This window comes from Lissotriton vulgaris, chromosome 3_1 (assembly GCF_964263255.1).
Source record: "Lissotriton vulgaris chromosome 3_1, aLisVul1.2, whole genome shotgun sequence".
NCBI lineage: Eukaryota > Metazoa > Chordata > Amphibia > Caudata > Salamandridae > Lissotriton > Lissotriton vulgaris.
Window position 1 is genome coordinate 499,989,512 of NC_141689.1, and position 26,207 is coordinate 500,015,718.

Consider the following 26,207-nt stretch of genomic DNA (forward strand, 5'->3'; position numbering starts at 1 on the left):
TGTCTGCCTTTTAATAAATCCCTTTTGGTCTGGGTGGATGATATTTCCCATGACACGGGCCAATCTTGTGGAAATAATAGTTGTAAATATTTTATAATCACTGTTAAGAAGTGATATTGGTCTATATGACCCACACTCTAATAAAGATTTTCCAGGTTTAGGAATAAGTACGATTGTTGCCTCTCCCCAAGATTTAGGTGGCAGATCTCCCTCTATTAAGATACAATTGAAAAGTACCGTGAGCTCTGGAGCTATACTATGTTCAAGGGATCTGTAAATTTCTCCAGGGAGACCGTCCGGCCCTGCCGCTTTTCCTTTTTTCGAATGATGAATTGCTTTTATTACTTCATCTACAGAGATCTCTTCCTCTAACATTTTACTCTGATTCATTGATAAGATAGGGAGTGTAATAGCATCTAACCACCTATCTCTTGCTTGTTGATCATTGGGGAGATCTTCTTTGTAGATCTCCTCAAAAAATTCAAAGAATGCATTCCCTATTTCTTGATTGGTTGATCTTGTCTCTGTCTCACCTGCTATCTTAATTTCTCTGATATAATTTAGTGTTTTATCGGCTTTTATTTTCCATGCCAATATTTTTCCTGCGGCTTCCCCGAACTCGAAATTAGAGGATTTACTCACTTCCCACCTTTTATTTATTCTTTCTTGTAGAGTATTTTCTATTTGTTTTTTCAGTTCGGCCAGTTTTTCCTTTTCTACAGATATTTCTACATTCGGATCTATCCTTAGTTCTAGAAGTTTCATGTCCCTTTCTAATGCCCTAATCTTTTCATTGTATATTTTCCGCCTGTAAGAGGCTCTATTAGTAATCTGTCCTCTTAGAAAGGCCTTGAAAGTCTCCCAGACTACTGTAGGAGCAGCAGAATTGTTATTAATATCAAAAAAGGTTAGGGTCTCATCTGAAAGGTATTTCACCTCTTCCTCCTCCAGCAAAAGTGTCCGATCAAAGGACCAGGATGGGTGTTTAACTAAATTGTCCGTTTTTAAAGTAAATTCTAATGCGGAGTGATCTGATAGGTGTGATGGCAGGTAGTTTATTGATATTAGAGTGTCCTTTAGGCAATAACTAAAAAGAGCATAGTCGATTCTAGATTTGTGTTTGAAACGACTATTTCTAAAGGAGACTCCTAACTTATTGCCCTCTCTTTCCCTCCAAAAATCCGCCAATCCTAGATGTTTCATGATTGATTTGAGGGTTTCTCTTGATTTTATGGAGCAAGAGATTCTAGATTTTGTTGACTTATCTAATCTTGGGTCAAGAACAATATTAAAGTCTCCCATCCAGATTTTTGGCTCCTGAGCCGAAATTAATTGGTTCCTTACAGCATCCAGATGTGATGGGTCATCTAAGTTAGGACCATAGTAACCAATCAATGTCCTGATCTGACCCATAAGAGAGGCTTTGACTATCAGCCATCTTCCTGTGTTATCTTCCTTACAGTCTAAAATGTGTGCTCTCACAGATTGTTTAAAGATAAATACTACCCCTCTTACATTCGCATTGTGGTCAGTTGAGCAAAATTTATCTATCCACCTTTGTTTCTTTAATACATTAGTGGCCTCTGATTTAAGCAAGTGAGTTTCCTGCAACACAATGATCTGCGCCTGCGAGTCTCTCAGGTATTGTAAGATCCGATCTCTTCTTCCTCGTACTCGCAGACCATTGACGTTCCAGGACATATAATTAATATTTGTCATAATTTTTAACTTCCGTCCCCACCATCACTCTTCTTTTTTTTTTTTTTTAAACTTGATAATTTTCTGATGTTTAGTATGCTAGACTTTGAGATTTGAAAGAGGTTGATTTTTAAAGTCTTAAATTGAGCCGACAAATGAGGTTTTTTTTCTTTCTTGCCCCCCCACCCCTTCACCCACCCCCTAGGAAACCCCTCCTTACTTATTCTGGCTTGGTGTTGGGCCAGATTTGCGCCCATCAGGAGCCTATCCTTTGCCTCCCCACTGCTGCCTTTTTCCCATCTAGAACAAGGAAAAAGAGATAGCCTCGTCTGAGCCATTTAATGAAAGGAGCCACCATTATATAACACAGCAAGAGGGGAATTTGAAATATTAAGTTTGGGTGCAAAAGAGTTTCTAATCCTAAGTGATTATCCGTGTTTTTTTTTTTTGTTTGTTTTTTAATATATATATATATTTTTTTTTTATTTAATCTTTGTATCTATATTTCTCCTCCTGTGTATATGTGCATGTGTATTTTTTTTTTCCCTTCTAGCTAATTTGATTTATGTGCTTCAGCTTGGGCGTGATCTCTAATGGAATCAAGTAATTCGTCAGCATCGTGAATAGAACGGACATTATGCATCTTATTGTTATACATAATTCGGAGGAACGCAGGAAATCGCATCTGTACCGTTGCTCCAAATGATCTAAATTTATCCATACGTTGCCCCATCTCCCATTGCCTCTCTAGTGTAGTCCTTGAGAGGTCTGAACGTATCTCAAAGCTGAAATCAAGACATTTTATTGAGCCTGCTTTTAATGCTAGATTTAGAATTTTTTCTTTTAAAGCATATGTCAAGAAGTTGATTAGTACTTTCCTTGGCTTAGTTCTTGCCGGGTTCATGCGAAACGGATCCCTGTGTATTCGCTGGATGTCTTTACTTAGTTCTTCTACTGTCTCTTCCAACATTAGTAGGTCAAGGAAGATCACATCTCTTAACTTTCATGATTGTATATTCTGAATAAAATGAAAAGTAGTTGACCTACCATCATGCTGAATGGTTCATACTATTAGCAAAGATATGAGGGGTCTCAAGACAACAATTTCCACATTTTCTTGGTTCACATGTATTATATGTCATTATCATTTAATCTTGCATGTAAAATCGCCCCTTAATCTCACTTTCATTTTTTAGGTCCTCATATTGGAATGGTTCTTCCCGTTGGTGGCAGCGCAAAATCATCTAGATATGAAATAACTAGTATTTCTCCACACCCTTGCGATTTGTATAACTTTGTGATAAGAGCGGAATGTATAGCGTTTGTCAAAATGCTTTCTTCAATGACCCTTCTTCATTATACTCTCGAGTTTGCAGTTTTCTAAGTTTATAAACCCATAGTCGATCTACCTTCTTAACTGATAAACCTGTGTGCATGGGTACGTTGATGAGTTGTTTAAGTTCTCCTCTACCTTTCCTAAGGGACTATAATTTTTTTGTGAGCTATCAGTTTTATGTTGAAGTTAAAGTTGCTGAATTTGAGTTTAAAACTGCAGATATTTTTTCTTTAGCCAATCCTAAAAAGTAGAAGTGCGCAAAATAAAGTTTTCACTTATCTTCATCCTAGGCAACCCATGTTTAGCATGTTGTTCAAAATAATGAGTTGTTGGTTTATTGATGCCCCTAAATTATGATCTCAAAATGCTGTTCCATTTGTCTGCCATTGGCTTTGAGTCCTGTTGGTGTAAGGTGATCTGTCTATTGTCATTGTTACTGGTAAATGATCTGGTGGTTGCCATGGTCACCTGTTTCTGTACTGGTTGGTGTGACAGGCACTGTGTAATGTTGGGGGGTGGGGCGGTCAGTTCTAGGTCCACTATGCAAGGAGGTTGGGAGGGTGGTTGGTACAATTCAGAGGATTTAATTTGCATGTGTTTGGTTTGTTTTTTGATGGTGGAGCTATTCTGTTATACACTTGCACTTACAAGAGATATCCACCCAGGTTATTGCATGTCCCCTCGATCACTGAGACAGAGAATTCAACCGTCCGAACAGTTTGACGTTCTCATTTCATACATGCTTGGGTGACCTCTAACATAAGTCAAAAATAAAGCACCTCTCCTGGAATGTAAACGGCCTCGGAGATAAAATTAAATGAAGAGTTGTGATGCAATACATTAAACGTTATGCACCAGATTTTGTTCTTCTCCAGTAGACCCATATGATGGGCAATACATGCCGAGCAACAGATATATTGAGATACAAAACGGCCATACATGCAGGATACACCACTGGGCCCAGGGGAGTGAGGATCCTCATACGAAAATCACTCCCTACTAAATTTCTTTTACACATGGTCAGACGACCAGGGGTGCTATGCGGCACTCATGTAGAGCGTGGAAGGTATGACGATAAATGTGTGCTCAGCCGTACCTCCACAACTTGTTGCCCGACTTAAGCGGCCTAATGCTCCAAATACCATAGGGTAAAATACATTTGTTGAGGGGTGGGCCTTAACTTGGTATTGTGTGAGGGGCGAGACCGCTTTCTTCAGACAGGTAGCATCCTCCCATTGCCCGCTGCCAGACATTCACATAGCCTTTTGTTTGATAGATCTTTGGCACACCTACAACCCTAGCATAAAACGCTTAATCTTTCATTCCAGGGCACACAGTAGTCTCTCACGGATTGATCACCTCCTCACCCTCCAGCGTCTACTTCATTATTACTCATATGTTCAACACTTAGCCAGGGGCATCTCAGAACATGCACCGAATTTGGAGACATATGCTCCTGACAAGGGTCCTGAACACATTGAGATCTTGCTCGGTCTCTGGTATTTTAAAGTGCCACATATTAAGGAGTGCAAAAACAACAGTTGATGGACAGAATGCAGAACAGTGTCATACATTCACCCCAGTACAGAGATCTGGACCTAAATCCTTCGTTTTTTTGCACTCCACACCACCCCAGTTCAGACATGGCCATATGCAAATCAGCCTTGACCCTGTGCCTCATGGGAATAGTCCAGCCAGAACTGCCAAGCCATGTCTTTCCTGGACCGGAATCAAGCATCCTAAGGAGGGCATTATAGAGGCAACAGACAACTATTTCACCTAAAACGAGGCCTCTGCTTACTCACAACAGACCTTATGGGAGGCATACAATACAGTCATTAGAGGGCAAGGCCTCTCCTTGATAGTGGGCCACAAAAGAGATAAACAAGCAGAATTTGAGACCCTTGAAAGAGAATTGCAGGAACTCGAGAGTAATCTTATGTTCCGAGACTCTGGCGACACTCAACATGCATTTTGCAGCTAAAGCAAAATGAATATAGAGACAAGGTCATTGCAGCCGCCAAAGCGAAGCCAAACAGCACAACCTCTACGAGGTTGGTGACAAAGTGGGCAAACTCCTGGCCCGGTTGGACAAAAGAGAGCAGGCAGGTCGCTGGGTGTTAAAGGTACGGTCGGGCCCAGAAACGCTAGTAAGGGACCCACAAGGTGTAACAGATGCCTTTGCCACTTACTATACTGTGATTAGGGCCTAGATGAATCAAGCCGTTTGCGAATCGCAAAGGCCGAAATTCGCAAACGGTGTATTTGCATGTTTTGGCATGCATCAAAAATTCGCAAATTAAGGAATCGCAAAAATTTGAGATTCCTTATTTTGCCATAGCATTTAAGGAATCGCAATTTTGCGATTCCTTAAATGCTATGTATGTAGCATTTTTCAATTGCGAATTTTGGTTAAGAAATCGCAAATTACCACCAACTTGTAGTTGATAAATTGTGAATTCTTTTAAAAATGCACAATTTGCCATTTTTGAAGGTGGCATGTGACGCACACACATGCCCATAGGGCATGTATGTGTGCCATATTGAGATTAATTTCACAATCATTCCTATGGGCCTCCTGGCCCATAGGAATGAATGGGAAATTATTCCTTAATTGCAAATTCGCAATTTTCGAATTCGCAAATAAGGAAGATTAAGAAATCGCTAAAAAATAGCGATTTTTTTTTTTTTTACATACATCCCATTTTGCGATTTCTAAATAGTGATTCCTTAAAAATCGCTATTTAGAAATCGCAAAGGGGTATGTTGATATATCTACCCCATACTCCCTGGCGGCTACTGCCAGGGTGGAGGAATCCAGGGAGCACATCGCTGACATCTGCCTCCCAACCATTGAGCAGACTGATAGGGCTCCCTTAGAAGACGAGTCAACTGAAGCAGAGATAATATAAGCAATACAGGGTCTGAATACTGGCTAAGCTATTGGCCCAAATGGTGTACCAATCGAGCTCTACAAATCTATGGCCTCAAGATTGACTCCTTACTGTATTTGTGCAGGGATTGTCAGCATCTTGGATCGCTGCCCAGAGAAGAATATTAAGCCACCATCGTGGTCATACCCTAAGAGGGAAAGTGGCATGATGACTGTGCCTCATACTGACCTATTTTACTCCTCAGTGCTGATGTCAAGATCCTGGCCAAGGTTTTGGCTTCTTGCTTGCTCAAGGTATTCACCACTATTGTCCACAAGGATCATTCGGGCTTCATGCCATGCCGCAGTACCACTCTTAACTTGCGACGCCTCCATGGTGTATTGTGTCGGTCTACCCACTTCTGGGAGGATGCCCTAGTACTCTCTCTTGAAGACAGAATGGCGTTTGTCAGAGTGGAATGGCCCTACATGTTCGAAGTCTTATCCTGACTGGGTTTTGGCTCACACTTCATCAGCTGAGTGAGGCTGCTCTACATGGACCCATTGGCCCAGGTGTGGGTGAGCGGGGTGCTGTCTCCTTTTTTTTTGCCTTGAGCATAACACCCATCAGGGATGCCCTCTGTTGCGGTTGATTTTTGCCCTTATACTGGAGTCATTGGTGGCCTGGATTATACAGGACCCACTGGTCCACAGGCTATACTGGCATGATAACTGGGAAGACTGAATATCATTGTATGCAGATGACATCCTGTTATACGTTACAGGTCCTGTTAATACACTTATTAGACTCAAATGCAGATAATTACCAACTGTGGCTGCTACACGTGATACACTATAAACTGGAACACATCCCTAATCTACCTCCTGTGAGACAGAGAGCCATGACTGGCCCGGGATTGCAACAGCGAAGTAGCGGGAACAAAACGGTTCTGCTACCTGGGCATATATATCACCATGAACCCCAAGCTATTCTACACCAAAAACTATTTACCACTGTTGGATACGCTGAGGCATGATGCCGAGCACTGGAGGTCTCTGGTTTGTTTCTTCTTGGTAGTATGGCCCTTTTTCAAATGATGTCCCTTCCTTGTTTTTGATACGTTCTTCAGAACACACCCTTCCCAGTGCAGCTTCCTATTTAAAAGTCATCGACAGGGAATTTACAACACTGCTCTGGGATGGGGACCCAGCTACAATTGCACTACACAAACTCACCAGGGAGTGGTGTGAAGACAGGATAGCCCTGCCTCACATTCATAAATAATACTGGGTGGCGCAACTTACCACAATCAACAGTTTGGTTTATTTCCCCAAGACGAACCTGCATTTGCATGGACAGAGTCATTATACAACCATTGGGTTGTTACCTTAGTGTTACCTATGGCATTCCTAGAAACGCCTCCCTCCTTGGCCCCACTGCCACTGTGTTTACCCTGAGGCATACAGCTCTGAAGGCCCTGGGGCGACTGGGTAAAATCACACAAGCTACACCTCTATGGGATTCTGCGGGGTTGGGTACCCTGGGTATGCAGCCAAGATTCGATAAATGGACTTAATTGGCCTCTCCCTAGTGGAAGACCTTTGGGCTCACGGGGAGTCGTTCCTTTGACAGACCACAAACATGACTTTCAACTTGCAGCTGCTGAGGTTTACCGCTTCATCCAGAGATGTCATGTACTTAGGGCAGTATTGCCTAAGGAAACTGTGCTCCCAGAGTCCTCTCCCCTAGAAGATCATCTTTTAGACAAATACATCTCTCGGAAAGCGACCTCCCTGAAAAAAAGTTACTAAACACACCTAATGCCCTAACGCTTGAGGGAGCAATGGGCCCAAGACCTTCAGGAGCTGGGAAATGACGACTGGGCGGAGGCCTTGTGCCCCAAGGGATGCAGCCATACAGGCTGCGTTTACGATTAGTGGAAGAAAAATACTACATCAGTCTTATGTCCTAACTACACTATTCAAAATGGGTAAATTGTCAGCTTGGGTGTAAACAGCCATGCACGTTCTACCATATTGTGTGGGACTGCCCTATAGTGGAACATTTCTGGACAAGGATGATGGAGTATATGGGTGAAGTATCCGGGAGATCGATAACGGACTACAAAGTGGTGTCTCCTCAACCCCTGGAGTACAACGGACCTGAATTGCTTGACACAAATATGGTAGACATTGGAACTAATAGTTGCCAAGCATAACATTGCGAGATCATGGGGGGGCAGAGCAACCGCCCCGGTTGGGGGACTGGAAGTATAACAGGGATTGATGCATGTTAGCTAGGAGGGTGGTTTCAGGGAAGGGGTTGCAACTGAAAATGGACGAAAATCTGGGCATCACGGAATGCCTAAAGGAGCACGGTTTGTGATTATTTTGTTTCCCCTGTGCTCTTAAAGCAACAGTCAGGCTTATCTGAGTAATTCACAAATGTCATCTGATATGGACGGAAGGGGAGTCCTGTGGGGAACACTGTAAGGTGAGATGCTTATTCATTCTATTGAAATATCAGTGCCTCAATATGTTATCTACCGTTTTTTTACTAAACTGTCACAAAAAAACAAAAATTAATTGTAGTCTAACACAGAAATTACATATACCACGCCTAGGTTTTAAACCTAATGAGTGCAGACATGTCTTACATTGTGTTGTATATTTACTATAATCATAGCTTTTCTTCACCTCCTGTTTTGTAATCCCATCAGCAGAAAAGGTGCCTCGATGAGCAGTCTGTGTGTCTGATAGTAGAACCACTAGCAATAACGCCGGTCACCTATAGAGTTCTTAGTAGGTTTGAAAAGCTATGGAGCAGTTTCATAGAGCTGGTTTTACTAGACCGCTATTGGCCTAAGAATTGTTTCTGTTAATATGCAAGTGAATTTTCCAAGCTCAAGGTATTATTTTTCGTAAAGTACATTTGAAGATGACTCAGCATATTTTTTTACTTATTGAAGTCATGTAAAATCAAAAAGTGTTTAATAATGTGTTCCTGACAAAAGTTTTGTTTACCTTTTTTCAGATGATTTCGAAGGGAAAAAATGCCTCTGAATTATTTCCTGCTGTTGTGAAGAACGTGGCCAGCAAAAATATTGAAGTATGAAACGCTCATTTCAAAATGAAAACGTTTTCTGGATAATGTGCACATGTTTCTATTGTTACTGCTAATTGATTCATTTTACATTCTTTCTATATCTTTGTAATTATGGTGCCCCACTATGTTGGTTAATCGGTTTATTTTTAAAGTTTTGCTTCCACTGGTAAATATAGTTCATAAGTGCAGTCTGTACAGGTTTGAACCTTTAACAATAGTAAAGTGCACCTTTTTTGTTAGAATTAAACCTTTATTCCTTAGAAGAATAATAAAAAAAATACAGCTTCATTGCCTGCGGCTGTGTGTTATAACCGCCATATAAGTACGTGTGACAGTTATAGCTGCGTGCCTGGCCCCAACATTAACTAAAAAATATTGCCGGTAGGTTGTTTAGTTTTGCAAGGCAGAGATGGGCTGGAGAGCTTCTCCTTCTATGGTTGTAGCTATTTCTGCAACTGCATCCCAGTGACGGTGTGAGCTGTGGGGGGGGGGGGGGGGTCGGGGGGGGGGGGGGGGTCGGGTGGGGGAGGGGGCATTCTCTCTTGTCCCTCACCCTCTCACACAATACAACATACACAGAGGCCGGAAGTCATGAATTTAAGTATAACATGTAGCAGGCCTACAGCAGTGATTCTAGCCCACTGCTACTCTGTTTGTCTTTAAAGAAGCTCTCCATGTTGCAATGTCCAAAATCAGCGCTTTTTAGGTCTTGCTTAGGCAACAGATACACGATCTCTTTGGGACATGTTGTATCTAGGACATGAGCTTGACAAAATGCCCATCTTTTTCATTGGTTTCTCTTACTGTCTTTTAGAATTGCTGTCTTTTCATTGGTTAATTCACTTAGTTGTCCCTCCTTTTGGAATTTTGTATCCTCTCATGAGGACTGGCCCTTTTACATGTGTTCCTATTGTTCAGGTTTTTTATACTTGTAGAGAACTCTCTTTTTTTTAGTTGGCCTGCCTCTTTGCTCGTTAACTGTTCTGTTTACTTGTGCAATGAAACTTGGGTAATTTAATTTCCTTGCCATGTGCCTCACCCCTCGTACAACACGGCTTCGTATCTTCATGTCCCTTAATCTCCCCTTGCCTTCCCACTATCACAACACTGCTTGCAGGTCCCCATCACCTCTCCGTGGTCACAGCTGTTGTGCTAGTTTTTTGTTTGGTTAATTTACGTTAATTTACCACTGCAGTGCCCTCGTTTAATATCCCTTTGAGGTCTACCCACACCCCCGTGCATTACACTGCTTGCCCGCCCCGAGATCGCTGCTCTGAATTATTATGTTTTAAATTAATCGCTTCTATTTATATAGTGCTCCTATCCATACACTGGTGGAAATTGAACAATCAGCCCATTATCACAGCATGTTGAGTTGACACCAGACTTGAACACGGATCTGCTGCTTCCAAGTCGGCAGCTCTCACCACTGCGCCATATCCTTTCCCTAGTCATGTTGCAGGGTGTAGTACCACATGCAACCAAAAGAGGTCCCAAGAGACATCTAGTGACAGCCTGTGGCACTGCACCTTGACAACACTGCTTGTTTAACAGTTTGTGGGCTGTCTATTTTTTTAAATCTTGTTTGCGGACGTCTTATCTTTTTCCTTTGAAAGTGTAATGTTAACAATGAAGTTGACAAGACTCTTAATTCCACAGATTATTTTCAAACCATTAACCAACTTTCTTTGAGTACAGATGATATGGATCTATTCGCTAGGTCAATAAGCTGGGAAGAGATTGAAAGGGCTATCACGAGCCTCGCAGCTGGTAAAGCTATGGGGCCCGACCAGATCCCTCTTGAATTTTATCGGACATTCAGATTCTTGCTGAAACCAGAATTGCTCAAAATCTTTAATATAGCATTTCAAGACAAAGCTCCTGATTCCTGGTCTACGGCTACTATAGTCGTTTTTGTCAAAAAGAACAAGGATCCAAAGGAATTAGGCTCGTATCGGCCTATATCCTTGATTACAGCTGACAGTAAGATTTATTCTAAAATTCTTGCAAATAGACTAAACGATGTTATGCCGGGTTTGGTTTCCAACATTCAACACGGGTTTATTAAACACAGGGACACCACAGATCACGTTAAACGTGTTATTGCACTGCTGGATTGGGCTCAGGCAAAGGAATCCCCAGTCGGAGTTATTCTACTTGATGCTGAAAAAGCGTTCGATAGAGTCGATTGGGGGTTCCTTTGGTCTGTGCTAAAATGGAAGGGTTTTCCATCACAATTTATCCAAGCTGTACAGTCACTTTATTCAAATGCAAAGGGTGTAATAAGGTTAGGTGTGGATATTTCCAGTCCATTTCTAATCACCAGGGGGAACAGGCAAGGGTGCCCCTGTTCTCCACTTTTATTTGCACTTTACTTAGAACCTTATTTGAATAGATTAATTACAGAACCTGGTATCCCACCTGTCCGACTCCATGAGATTGACCACAAAGTCTTAGCTTACGCAGACGATGTGGCCATTGTAACCTCTGATTCTTCTTCTGCCTTACCTAAAATAATAGAAATTGCTAGTGACTTTGGAAAATTCTCTGGATACAAATTAAACATCTCAAAAACCCAAATTATACACTCTGAAAATGGTTCACCTACCGATATCCCAATAAACGACACTGCTACATATCTTGGTGTAACTATATCATCCAAAGTAGATGATATTGTTGGACTAAATCTGGATCCTTTACTTATATCCACTAACAGTACCTTAGAAAGGATAAATAATCTACATTAACTCTATTTGGACGGGCCAATGTTATTAAGATGTTGATTTTTCCAAAATTTCTTTATTTTTTTCGAACCATTCCCCTATTTTTTTCTATGTTTCTTTTTAATAAAATAGATAGGATGTTGTCCAGATTTCTTTGGGGGTACCGCCGTTCAAGAAGATCTTTAAAATGGTGTATTTTACCGCAAGGGCGTGGTGGGCTGGGAGTTCCGAACTTCAGAATGTACTATTGGGCTATAACTCTTAAAACAATCAAGGTTTTATTATTCCATGATCATGTCAATGAAACCTTCCTGTCACCATCCATCTTTGAAATGCTTCTGGGAGCTCATGTGCGCCAATGTTTATTGATATTTATGGAGCCGAGCTACTACAAAAAAACAAAATTTAAGGTTCTTCTTTCTGCCTTTTTGGTTTGGAGACAAATAAATAAAGCTTTACGGATAATTCCAAAATTTAACTTTTACACACCCATTTCTTGTAATATCTCGTTATCCGGTACCCCTCAAGACATCCCCTTGAATCGATTCCGCCTAGGACAGATTCATTCAATTGGGCAATTGTATAAAAATGGGGCTTTAATGTCTTTTTCCGAACTTCAAGATATATTTGGTCTCTCCAGAAACGAATTTTTCAAATATCTACAAATTCGCAGCTTTCTGGAAAAAAAAAATCTCTCATATAGCGACGAAATGGAGACCAATGTTGTTATGGAGAGCGGTAGGAGGGATAGCCGCATTGGCACAATTTATCAGCTAATGGTCAACAGGCTGCATGATGATCTCGATCAACAAGCCCAGAAATGGGAAAGGAAATTGTGTATAGAAGGGATAGATCTGGTAAGGGCGTTTGAGATCAGCAATAAAACATTAATCAACAGCTCTCTTAAAAGTCAACATTATATGGCATCTTTAGACCTTTACTATACACCGGCGAAACTGGCCAAATGGAAAGCTACGAAAGGCATTAATTGTAGCCGATGTGGTACTTTAGCAGCAGACTCATGTCATATGTTTTTTAGCTGTTCTAAATTATCTCTATATATAGATAGGATAGAAAAGTTTTTGACTAATTTGCTTAATATTAATATTAAGTTATGTCCGTCTGTGATAATTTTTGGCTTATATGTTCCTCCCGAGAGCCTATCTGTTGATCAAGAGCATTTTCTGTTTATTGGAATGTCTATCTACCGCTTTTGTATCACTTCAAGATGGCTAGATGTTGACCCACCATCATTTGAGCAATGGTTGGGAAAGTTGTTAAACGTATATAGAATGGATAAAGCAGTGTATAAATTGAAAGGACACAGAAAGAAGATATTTGCTAGGAAATTATGGTCTCCTATTGATAATTGGATTTAATTTTCGACCACATCTGTAAAAAGAGATATCTCATGTTTTCTATATATTATTGGTTTATATTCTCTTTTTTCTTATCTAATTTTTACTTGGCTTTTTTAATAATGTATTAGCAATTTTGCGAATGATTGTCACTATTTACAATGTTTTTTCTCTGTTGCCCTTTTTTTTCTTTTATTTTTTTTCCACATCCTTGTATTTTGTATGCCTCTGCCATTGAAAATAAAAAAAAAAAAAAGAAAGTGTAATGTTAAATAATTATTTGCACAGTGTTTACATAGACCTTTCAAAGTCCCTCAAAGTAAATTAGCTGCTTACATAGATATTGTATGTCGCTCTTTTTGAAAAGCGTGTATAAAAACTTGTATGCTTGCTTTCTAAATTTTTCCATATGATTGCACATTAAAGCCCTCTAAGCCCGAGGAAGGGGCAATTTCTAAACGGCCTGAAGTGACCCACTGTAATGTCTACTGTTAAATGCCAGATCATTGGTCAAACATGTACGAAAAACAATGGTCCTAGATCTTATTCTGTAGATGATATGAATCACAACCTACAATAATTACTCGACAAATCTTTTCTGAGCCTCAACACTGTTGGCTCACAGTAAATAATACAATCAGTCTACTGAAGTGCAACAACTAAAAAATTTTGTTCAGAAATACAAGGTTTTTTTGTTCCATCATTTTTAATGCAACAATAGATTCTTTACTGCAAAGGACAAATGGCAGATTGGGAAAGAAAAGGTTGCTCAGAGGGAACGTGCAGAAAGAGAGAGTGCTCTAGTGTTGGAGGGGTGAATAGGAGTTTCAGATAATGTGACAAATGAAAATAGTGACAGTTATTCATTGGTTAGACTGATATTGAAATCTTAGTCTTTTTTCAACCTGGCCACATTTTTATCATTCCAAATCCAGTTACATTCGATTTTAAAATACACAAATCAATCCTTTTGTGGCACATTGCAAATGGGAACTCGTGATCCAGGTTAGGTGAGTATGGGCGTCAATGTTTCAACCCGATTTGGGCCTCAAGGGATGGTTAGGGACCTTGGCCTGCGGGTCTTCCTCAGGACGGGGTGGGGCAAACTGGGTGCAGGTATGGTGTCTGTGTCGCACACCTACGGGGTAAAGGGAGGGGGTCAGGTTTGAGCACATTAATACTTCAGTCGGTTCTTAGTTTACCAATCGGAGCTTGGCTCACCCGTGGGGTCTTGCTGAGTGCCAGGATTCCTCCATTCTAATTTATGCAGAAAGCGTCCTCAAATGTAATTCAGAGGGGCTTGTTACTGCGTGCTTGATCACCAGACTCTGTCAACATATACCCGATCACATTTATACAGAAAGAATCCTCATCTGTACTAAGAGGGGCTTGTTAGTCCGTACTATGTCGCAAAAACTCAATTTCAATGTATACACAGACACAGGAATGGTGCACTTGCCCATTAGTGAAGGGTAACTCACTTGCTTGAATTCGAAAGGCATTCAATGCTGGTGCTGTAAGTTAAAAAGCTGGGTTAGGGATATGGCCTGGTTCAGTTGGGAGGGTGAAAACGGCAATGCTGCGGGGGTCTTACCTTGACAGTCAGATCACCGGCGTCCACGGTCCGCACGAGATACTGCAGGCTGACAGGCCCGCCATGAGGGCGTAATTTAAGAAGTATCGCTAGTGGTAGCTCAAGATAGAAGAAAGACTACCGCCGGTGATTGGATCGGTAGCATTGTGTTGGAAGTGACATGACCTTAATTGCAAATAAGGCTGACATTCTGAGTTAGGTAGATGTATCAAGAAAGCCTTTAGCGATTCTTTATTTGCGATGTTTTGCGATTCGCAAAACGCAATGTATGTAGGTTTTTGCGATTAATCAGCGATTTTTTTTCCAAAAATCGCAAATTATTCTGCAAATATTTTGCGATTTCTTAAATTGCGAAATTCGCAAATAAAGAAATCGCAAAAACGGGAAATCAGCCAATGCATGAACAGGGTGATGACATCACAGTCAGGAAGTGTGGGTGATTACCTGCACCTGTTTGCCTGAGCCACACCCAGTGGCAGTTGGAAGACTGTTTGGGAACGAGCAGACCTGTTTTGCTTGTCATGGAGCCTGAAAACACACAGGAGGGATTGTCAGGAGAGAAGAGGAAGCACAAGTTCTCTGAAAAAGAACAGGAGATTTTAATTGAGGAGATGGCTTGCAACCATGAGTTGCTGTTTGGAAAACAGGCACTGAAAGTGCCAGAGGCACGTAAGAGGAAAATTTGGTTGGACATCCAGCAGAAGGTAAATTCAGTTGGAGTGACAAGACATACCATCGAGGAGTTGCGCAAAAGATGGTATGATATGCGCCTCCAGTCCAAGGAAAAACTAGCAGCAAGATTGAAGGAGTCCAGCAAGACAGGAGGTGGAACATCTACTGCTGAGCAGCCAACTCCACATGAGGAGCTTGTTGAGGCCACTCTCTTGCCTGAGAGTGTGAGTGGTGTTCAGCAGATTGACAGCTAAGTTAGTACAAGTACACAGTGGGATTTTCTTAAGACCAGGTAGACTGAGTCACAGACAGTGAGCAATGCATTATGGGATTTGTAGTTACATTTCAACATGTTATTTTTAAATTAATTGAAAAAAAGAATGACTGAGCTTATTAAATGTAGATTGAAATACAGTACAAAATATGTTTTATCAAAGTTGGAACACTTTATTAAGCTCATAAAGTAATCCAGACAACAAACTCATATGTCTCTATCTACATCCACAGCACAGGCAGGACATTCCAGGGAGGAAAGTGATGGCTATCAATCGCCTCTTCAAGAAGTTTGTGCTGTTGAAGACAGTATAAGTGACATTGAGTCCACTCCCATTGTCAGGAAAAAACGTACACATATGGCACCTCTGCCTCCTTTTCAAGATGATGACATTGAAGCTGGTGGTGCGAGTGAGTGTGTACAGGAAACAGTTGTTCCTCCAGTAACTATAGAGCAATCACAGGCACAGAGAAGGTCACGTGCATATACTATGGAAAGGTCAAGGAGCAGCAGAGGAATGGCTTCATCAATGGATAGCCTATGTTTGGCCCTTGAACGCACTGAGGAATCACGCAACAGGGCAGCTCACCGTGCCCATGTCTGGATGCATGGCTAAACCAAAGCCATAAACAGATTGTGCACTGTTACTTCTAGTTTTACAAGGCGTAGTATTACTATGCAGAGAGAGGTCAGTGAGTGCACAAAGAGTGTAGCTAAAGGTTTAGACAAAGTAACATCTGCTGTTGAACTATTCCAGACAGCAAACTCTGGTGCAAGTGCACTGTTTGAAGCAGCTGACACTGAGGAAACCTCCAGTAGGAATAGCAGTAATCCCACTCCTACATCAGATGTAACACAGCGCAGGAATGAAAGGAATGCCGGACATTCTTCATCCAATAGAAGCATGGTATCTGTGCAGCACTCTTCTCAAAGCCGCCAGCGCAAGAAATTACTTTTTTCATATCTTGATTTTGTTACTACTCATTTACCCTTTTATTTTGCAACTAGCAGCCCGCCCCGACGTTGTTCGGGAGCAATCAGGCTTCAGGGCCCCCGCCCGCCCCAACATTGTCCGTGGGTCCCCCGGAGCGCACCCGCGGCCGCTTCACCTACCTCAGCCGCCGCTCTTCCCCGCGCTCCTGAGTTCACCGCTCCTCCCCGCCTGTCCGCCGTTCCTCACCACTCCTCCCCGCCTGTCCGCAGCTCCTCCCCGCCTGTCCGCAGCTCCTCCCCGCCTGTCCACCGCTCCTCCCCGCCTGTCCACCGCTCCTCCCCGCCTGTCCACCGCTCCTCCCCGTGCTCATGTCCGCCGCTCCTCTTCGCACTCCTGTATGCCGCTCCTCCCCGCGCTCCTGATGTCAACACGCACGTCGCGGCCGGCGCTACTTCCAAGGGACTACTTTTTTTTTCGGAAATGTTTTAAAGTAGGTATATTTTTTGTTTATATAGCCTATGTCCATCTGCAGACCCTTGGATTGGCGCTGTGGTTCCAGAGTTTACCCGCCTCAAAGGTTCAAAGTTCTCTCTATAATTTAGTAGTATAGATGGTGCCAGGACAGCACGAACTCCTGAGGCGGATAGCCGGGAGCAACGAGATTTTAAAACTTAGTGTATTTTTGTGTTTTTATTTCTATTCTGCAGTTGCACTTTATCTCCCTTTCCTGACACATTCCTCTCCCGCGCAGCCGATCTTAACGCTGCTGCGGGGCCGCTACTTACTCCGACGCCATTCCGGGGAAGCCCCCCCCCCCGGCCAGGCCACGCCCACTCTACGTTAGGCCACGCCCCCGAGCCTTTTTAGCGCGCTTTTACTTTGAACGGGCAGACAGCACGAACTCCTGAGGCGGATAGCCGGGAGCAACGAGATTTTAAAACTTAGTGTATTTTTGTGTTTTTATTTCTATTCTGCAGTTGCACTTTATCTCCCTTTCCTGACACATTCCTCTCCCGCGCAGCCGATCTTAACGCTGCTGCGGGGCCGCTACTGACTCCGACGCCATTCCGGGGAAGCCCCCCCCGGCCAGGCCACGCCCACTCTACGTTAGGCCACGCCCCCCGAGCCTTTTTAGCGCGCTTTTACTTTGAACGGGCAGACAGCACGAACTCCTGAGGCGGATAGCCGGGAGCAACGAGATTTTAAAACTTAGTGTATTTTTGTGTTTTTATTTCTATTCTGCAGTTGCACTTTATCTCCCTTTCCTGACACATTCCTCTCCCGCGCAGCCGATCTTAACGCTGCTGCGGGGCCGCTACTGACTCCGACGCCATTCCGGGGAAGCCCCCCCCCCCCCCGGCCAGGCCACGCCCACTCTACGTTAGGCCTCGCCCTAGCTGCTTCCTACTTAGGTCATGTGCCATTTCCGGCCGCGCAGCGGACGGGCGCAGCGGGCGCGCCGGCGGTGCGCCGAAGGCGCGCCAAAGGCAAGCCCGTCTGCGCCCGTCCGCGATCAGGCGCGGTCCAGGGCCAGACCCTATGTCCATCAGGAGGGGCACATACGGTGGAACAGACAAGAACTGCTGAACCTTCGTAATACTACTGCCAACACATGCTTACATACACTGCGAGTGGAGGATAATATAGCCTGTGAACATTGCCACTTCTCCTATGAGTTAGTGCGAAAGCCGGCATCGGGAGACCTTACTCTTACCTGTGGTCTGCTCAACGTTCGCTCACTGCGGAAGCACAGACTAGATCTCTACGACCTACTCACTGAGAGACAGTGGGATCTTTTGTTTCTCACTGAGACGTGGCTGGATGAAGGCTCCACTCCTGACGCTCTGGAAGCACTACCAGAGGGATATACCATACATAGGCAGGATAGACCCACTGGTAGAGGAGGGGGTATCGCCATTATAGCTAAACAGAGCTTACGTTGTCAACTAGATACCTCCCCCATCTCAGATAGTGAGGCAGGGAGCTTTACCGTTAAAGTAAAAGAGGACTGTACGTTGAAGGGTTTTTTAATCTATAGACCCCCAGGCCCTATGGCCCGGTTTGGAGAGAGTCTAATAGAAGGCATCATGGAGGCTGCGCTGTGCAGAGACAAAATCTTGGTACTAGGAGATCTTAACCTTCATTTGGATAACCCCACCGACAACGCTACCAAGGACCTCTGCCAGACGCTAGTGAACCTCCAATTCAAGCAGATAGTAGGCGGTCCCACCCACCAGCTGGGACATTTGCTGGATCCCATATTTGTTAACTGGGAGGATGTAGTAGCAACGACTCTCATCCCTATCCCGTGGACGGACCACTACCTGGTACCATTCTCTATATGTATTCCAGGGGCAAGAGCACTGGTGCCAGCTCCACGATACCACTCTAGGAGGAGATGGGCAAACTTCTCCCAGGAAAAGTTCCGTGCGGCACTCATTAAAGGGGGGAGTCCAGGGGGGGACGATGCGGATACTGCTAATTCCAATCTCTGCAATCGTATAACCGAGGCGCTTGATTGCACGGCTCCACTCTCGCGTGCCAAAATGGGTGGTCGCATTCAGAAAACTGCACCATGGTACAGTGATGAGCTGCGAGCTGCAAAGGCAGCTCTAAAGCGAGTGGAAAGGCAATGGCGAGCAGCTTTCTCAATGGAAACTAGGGAGATCTATCTAACCGGGAGGCGACTCTATCATGGACTAATCAGGAAGTCCAAAGCCGCATACTATGCTACCAGAATCAGTGAGGCTAGTAACTCCACGAGGGAGCTTTTCTTGCTTTATAAATCTCTCTCGGGTGGGACACCAGCTACTGCCCCTGATGAGTGCTCGGCGGAGTCTTGTGATAAGATCGCGAATTTCTTCGCCGAGAAGGTAACCAAAATCTACTCGTCTTTTCCCAATCATCTTCCAGCAGGGACTGAGTTTGTGGAAATCCCGAGGGACTGGGGGAATAGACATAGATTGAACAACTTCGTTACCCCGCCCCCAGAGGATCTCCTAAAGATATGTAAATCTATTAAGTCCGGTTCCCCTCGGGATCCCACTACGCCTAAAAGGCTAGTTGATAGCTTGCCAGTGCTGGAGCCTTACATCAGGCACCTGCTAGACCTGTCATTTAAGACTGGGATAGTGCCTAGAGACTGGAAGCAGGCGGTGGTTCTACCCCTGAGAAAGAAAACCAACATCAGTTTTGACAAATTAGAGAACCTCCGACCTATCTCCCTTCTACCCTACCTGGCCAAAATTGCAGAGAAAGTGATTAATGTACAACTGATGGATTTCGTGGAGAAGGCTGCCCTCCTGCATGACACCCAGTTTGGTTTTCGTCCTTGCCACTCCACGGAATCAGCGCTGCTGATGGCAGTAGAGACCCTTCGCCAGGGCGTGGATGAGGGACAGACCATGGCCCTCATCCTACTGGATCTAAGTGCGGCATTCGACACTGTAGCACATACCACCTTGCTACAGTGTCTGAATAATGGAGGTATATCGGGCACTGCACTCGGATGGTTCCAATCCTTTCTGACGGGGAGAGGCTTTCAGGTCCGCCAGGGCGAATGCTATTCTGGGGAGATCGGTTTGGGACAGGGCGTGCCCCAGGGCTCGTCCCTGAGTCCGACCCTGTTTAATTTATATGTCTCCCCGGTAGCCACTATTGTGGAGGGTCATGGTTTGAAAATAGTATCTTACGCCGACGATACACAGCTGGCGATCTCCCTCTCGCGCGCACCCGGTCTTGCGGCGGACCAATTTAGAACCTGTATGCAGGAGTTGGCAACCTGGATGTCCGCCAATTGCCTTAAATTAAATGGCAATAAAACCGAGGTGCTCGTGGTGGGGGGTGGTCCATCTGTGTGGTCGTTGGCATGGTGGCCCTCTTGTTTAGGCGAGGCTCCAACTCCCTGTCGGGAAGCCAAGAATCTTGGAGTTTGGCTTGATGCTGATTTGTCCTTTGGACCTCAGATAGGCCGTGTGACGGGGGTCTGTTTCAGCGTCCTAAGAGGTCTGCGGAAGATATTAGATCTTCTTCCCATGTCGGCCCGCAGGACGCTGGTGCATGCCCTCGTCACATCGCGCCTGGACTATGGCAACCTACTGTACCTCGGAGCTACCAGCAAGGTGTTAAATCGTCTCCAGGTACTGCAAAATGCAGCAGCTCGCCTCATTCTAAAGCTTCCCAAAAGATCGGCCTCCAAAGCAGCCCTTCAGACTCTTCATTGGCTTCCAGTGAAGAGCAGGGTGGAGTTTAAAGCCCTCTGTACCTGCCACCGTATCCTTAATGGGAGGGCACCAGTACCACTCCAGAGTCTGGTCTCCAGATACGAACCTACGCGAGCGCTGCGCTCCTCCCATGGGGGCCTATTATACGTACCCAGGACGAGAAAGGCTCGCATGGGAGGCAGATCCTTTCGCTATTTGGTGGCGAAGGGATGGAATGCTCTACCCTTGGACCTCCGTCTTGAAGTGTCTGAAGCCGTCTTCAGGAAGAAGCTAAAAACACACCTTTATGCACGACAAACTTAGCTGACTCGGCGGCCCGTTTATATGAGTTTCTATCTGTCTCAGCGCAGGGACACGCTAGCCAGCGTAACCGCGCGCTTTATAAGACTCCCTTATTATTATTATTATTATTATTATTGGCGCGCCCCGCGCTCGCAGATGTCTGTGCAAGTGCTCGTCTTCAGGGTGGGGCTGGTGACGATTGTCATGCGCAGAAGCGCAATTAAAAGTGCGCGTCAGGCTTGTGAGGTTGGCATCACACCCAGGCCCCAGCCACCAGCCACAGTTTCTACAGAAAGAGACCGTCACGGTCACAGTGCAGCACCCCAGGCCATAATTTAATTATTGCCCCGCTGCCAGGGTAGCCGGCCTTGCCTTCTCTTCGGCTGCCCGCTCGGCGCTGGTGCCTGCCTGCCTCTGAAGCTGCAGCAGGCCACCCAGGCCTCGGGGGAGTCTGTCAGGTATACTAAGTGGTAGATAATCAGGTGAAGCCAAAGGGTGTGTTACATACACACAGAGTACAGACACAGAGATCCCAAGTGGAGATGCACACAGACATAACAACGCGGCTCTGAACACACCCGCGCGTATCTACATAAGGCAATGCACACAGAGAGACTGAACTAATACTAAAAATGCACCGACAGATGTCCAGAGTAGTGATTGCACATGGCACACAGCCATGCTTAAAAGAAGGCTAGGCATGGAGATGCATGTGAGCAGTCTTTTTTTTTTTTTTATTGGAAAACCTCAAATATAGCATTACAGGAAATTGCAGGCACAGACCAATAATCACCGAGCATCAACATAAAGGATACAAAGCCTCGCTCGGCGAGGGAAGACAATACTGTAAAGGTCAGCGTAGGCCTATAGTAAGGATCAATGAATTAGTGTGTCCACAATGTTCCAGGAGATGGGAGGATTCCATTTTCTAGTAAGATATGAGGATCTTGTAGCTTGCAATTTCACAAAATCAAAAACTGAGCAAATCTCAGAACAGGAGAGTAGTCATCAATGAAGGAGCACAAATTGGGAAGCATAATGAACAGTAATCACGTATCGAATCACAGTGTCCCACTCTCAGGAAGCTAAGAGCCACAGCTAAGTCACATGAAGACACATTGCATAAGACTCCCCAATAATACTGGACCCCGATCCCCAATTAGGTAAAAAGATATATAGAAACAGAAAAGAAACGTGGTAAGAAGAAAAGAGGGCCATAGAAACACAGAAAGAACATAAAACACATCCCATCCCCCATCCCCCCATCCTGCATACCAGCGGAAGGCCACGGCCCCCCCCCCCCCCCCCATAGGCATGCCTGTCGCCCCAAGAAGAACCCCAAAAGTGGGAAATAACGGAGGAGGGCCGTAGCTCCAGCCCCATGCACACCCCCCACCCCCGAAAAGGGAAAGCCCACTAAGGAGCGTGAGCATTAATGTACGGTCATCCCAGCCACCCAAGGTCTCCGGTTCAAGCAATGTTCCGCTTCGGCACCGAGGTCACATAAGAAGTGTCGTATACAGGCAGTGGTCAGCCCTGACCAGTCCGAGAAAAAGTCAGCAATGCTCCCAAAGCGTGCGCAAATAGTCGCAATAGACCGACAGTACCAGAAGGGGCCACACAGGTCCATGACAAAGACCACAGCAATAACTCGGGAGCGTTCCTCCGGGACATACCAATCTTCCGCGGTAAGGCAGGGCGCTGATGGTCAGGAAACAGATCAGCCGGTAGGAGAGCAAAAAGGGTAACAAATGCACAGACTCGATTTATTGTGCTCCCTAGACCCGTCATCCAGCATCGTACACTCCTGGGAGTCCTCAGCTGCAACAACCAGGGATAAGTCGGGCTTACATTCCTCATTGCATACATCCGCGCCCAAATGTTCCATGGCAGGAGAGGCGGTCGACTGCGAGGCATGCACATCCATCCACAGACCTTACAGGGCAATGTGCAAGTCATTAATGGCCAGCCAAACATCTTTCACCGTAAGCGCCATTCCCCCTCTGCCAGTATACCGGGACCTCGGGTCTCAAAGAACAAAGAAAGATCCGTCTCAGCGGCGGTCCGGCTCCGACAAACAATGTGCAGTTTGTGAAGGAGTTGCGAAGAGTCACACTCAAGCCCTCACTTAAACACAGCGTCACGCGCCTCTTACCGCATTTCGGCCAAAGTCCGGTCCGGGCAAGCAACTCTGCCTCGCGGCGTATCTTTCCCAAAGTCACAGGTACCAGCCGGAAACCTGTGTTGCGGAGCTCAAAGGTCCAGTGCCGCGACTCGTTTAATGGCTGCGACAAAAAGTAGTTTCGGTTTCCCACTCGGGGCACCGGACCATCATGGCCGATCGGGGCCGTTGTTTATCCATTGCGAGGCGGCTGTGACGCAACCCGAGGTCCCGGCTCACACCGGAATGAAGGCCAGAAACTTCAGGACGACGATTCTCGGTCGTCCGGGGCGGTGCGTGGACCGTAGTCACACGGTCGGGCTCCACCGCTGTTCCGCTGCACGGGGCCACGGCTGGGATGCAGGATCGCGGGCAGGATGTTGCGGGAGGCGAGGGCGAGCGGCGGAGCTGGGCGTCTATGCGGCCATTTTGGCCGCCGTCTTGGCTCCTCCCCCGCATGTGAGCAGTCTTAAGTACATGCAGTGCAGTGCCTTCACCCTGATGGACAAAACATTCCATGTCCATTTGAAGTGAAACTCAAAGTTTAAAGGTGCAAGAGTCAAGACCCATGCCAGCCAGGATATGACCACGCGCAATCTGGCACCCGAATCTCCTTCGCCCCCTGCCCAGAGCGCACGCAGCATCCGCCACCTTGCCGAGGAGTAGCGGGCCCCATGCCCACGGAGGCTCCCGAGGGGCTTTGGCCCCTTCTTGTGTTATTAATTCTACCTGCAAGCCTTGCGCTTCTTTTGTGTACATCAATGTGTTTTGTACGTTTAATCCTCGTGTTCCTCGCCGTCCGTCCAGCCTGACACCCAGTCTCGAGGCATGCAAATAACTTTGAATGAGATGCCCTTATTTCAGACGGGAGAAAGGGGCCATTATACTCTGCTCATCTCTTACACAGATTATGCCCTGGCATTTGTGCCAGCAGTTTTCGGAAAAGAGAGTTTAAAAACACTGCTCTCAATGCTTGCGGGGGTGGGGGAGTGGGGGTCGCACAGGGGGGGGGGTTTAAAAATAAAGTAAAGAAAGCTTACCTGACCGCCTGGGACCGCGCCACCTCTCCTGCCGAGTAGGGGTCCTGCGTTTGCGCTTCTGATGTCAGCACGCACGTCCCGGCCGGCGCTACTTCCAAGGGACTACTTTTTTTGTTTGTAAATTTTTTAAAGAACGTATATATATTTTTTTTATATAGCCTATGTCCATCTGCAGACCCTGACAATTAAAACGATGTATTGGGTGTGTGGATTGGCGCTGTGGTTCCCGAGTTTACCCCAGGCCGAGCACCTGCAGCAACCACCTCAAGTGCATCCTGCTCAACACCCGCTCCGTCCACAGACACGCCGTCCAACTCTGGAACCTCCTCGACACCACAGCTCCTGACGTTGCCTTCCTCACGGAAACCTGGATGAACGCCTCCTCAGCGCCCGACATCGCCATCGCCATCCCAGAGGGCTACAAGATCACCCGGAGAGACCGCGACAACCAGACGGGAGGAGGCATCGCCATCATCCACAGGAACACCATCCGCATCACGACCACCACCAACGACACCCTCAAAACCGCAGAACACCTGCACTTCCAGATCCACACCGACCCCAAGACCACCCTCAGAGGTACCCTGATCTACCCCTCCTACTTCCACAACAAGATCGCTGACATTCACAACAGCTTCAGCACTCAACCAACGCTCCCCACGACCACACCCGACACCCCCCACCACCACGCTTCGCACCTGGACCCCGATCAGCACCGAAGACACCATCCGCACGATGAACACCATCCACTCCGGATCTCCAACCGACCCCTGCCCTCACCACGTCTTCAACAAGGCTGACGCTGTCATCGCACCACACCTGAAGGACATCATCAACATCTCCTTCGACACCGCGACCTTCCCGGAGAGCTGGAAGCACGCTGAACTCAGCGCTCTACTAAAGAAACCAACGGCGGACCCCACCGAACTCAAGAACTACCGCCCCATCTCGCTCCTCCCGTTTCCAGCCAAAGTCATCGAGAAGACAGTCAACAAGCAGCTGGCCGCCTTCCTCGAGACTAACGGATCCCTCGACCCCTCCCAGTCGGGCTTCAGGGCCAACCACAGCACCGAGACCGCCCTCATTGCTGCCACCGATGACATCCGTGCCCTGCTTGACAACGGAGAGACAGTGGCCCTCATCCTCCTGGACCTCTCCGCGGCATTCGACACCGTCTGCCACTGCACCCTAGTGGAACGCCTCAGCAACGTCGGAATCCAGGAGAAGGCACTGGAGTGGATCGTCTCCTTCCTCGCCGGAAGGACCCAGAGAGTCTGCCTACCACCGTTCAGATCAGAAGCCACGGAAGTCATCTGCGGCGTCCCTCAGGGCTCCTCGCTCAGCCCCACCCTCTTCAATGTCTACATGAGCCCCCTAGCGGCCATCGCACGCCAACACAACCTCAACATCATCTCCTACGCCGACGACACACAGCTGATCCTCTCCCTGACCAACGACCCCGCCACCGCCAGAGCCGACCTACACGAAGGGATGAAACACGTAGCCGAATGGATGATGTCCAGCCGCCTGAAACTGAATTCAGACAAGACGGAAGTCCTCATCCTGGGCTCCTCACCCTCCGCCTGGGACGACTCCTGGTGGCCCCCCGCCCTGGGCGCCGCACCCAAACCAACAGACCACGCACGCAACCTGGGCTTCATCCTGGACTCCTCCCTCTCCATGACCAGACAAGTCAACGCCGTCTCCTCGTCCTGTTTCAACATCCTGCGCATGCTATGCAAGATCTTCCGATGGATCCCCACCGAGACCAGGAAGACGGTCACCCAGGCCCTCGTCACCAGCCGCCTGGACTACGGCAACGCCCTCTACGCCAGAACCACCGCCAAGCTCCAGAAGAGATTCCAGCGTATCCAGAACGCCTCAGCCAGACTCATCCTCGACATCCCCCGACGCAGCCACATCTCCGGACATCT

At 46.2% G+C, this 26,207-nt stretch overlaps 1 protein-coding gene across 2 annotated transcripts in view; it reads left to right on the plus strand.

Annotated features, from left to right (window-relative positions):
- Positions 1–26,207, plus strand: part of AP3B1 (adaptor related protein complex 3 subunit beta 1) — a 2,001,071-nt gene that overhangs the window by 245,788 nt on the left and 1,729,076 nt on the right. For both annotated transcript variants that reach the window (XM_086960746.1, XM_086960745.1), the window contains exon 3: positions 8,941–9,015. In XM_086960746.1, coding sequence (XP_086816872.1) covers positions 8,941–9,015 — 75 coding nt within the window. The remainder of the gene's footprint in view (positions 1–8,940; positions 9,016–26,207) is intronic.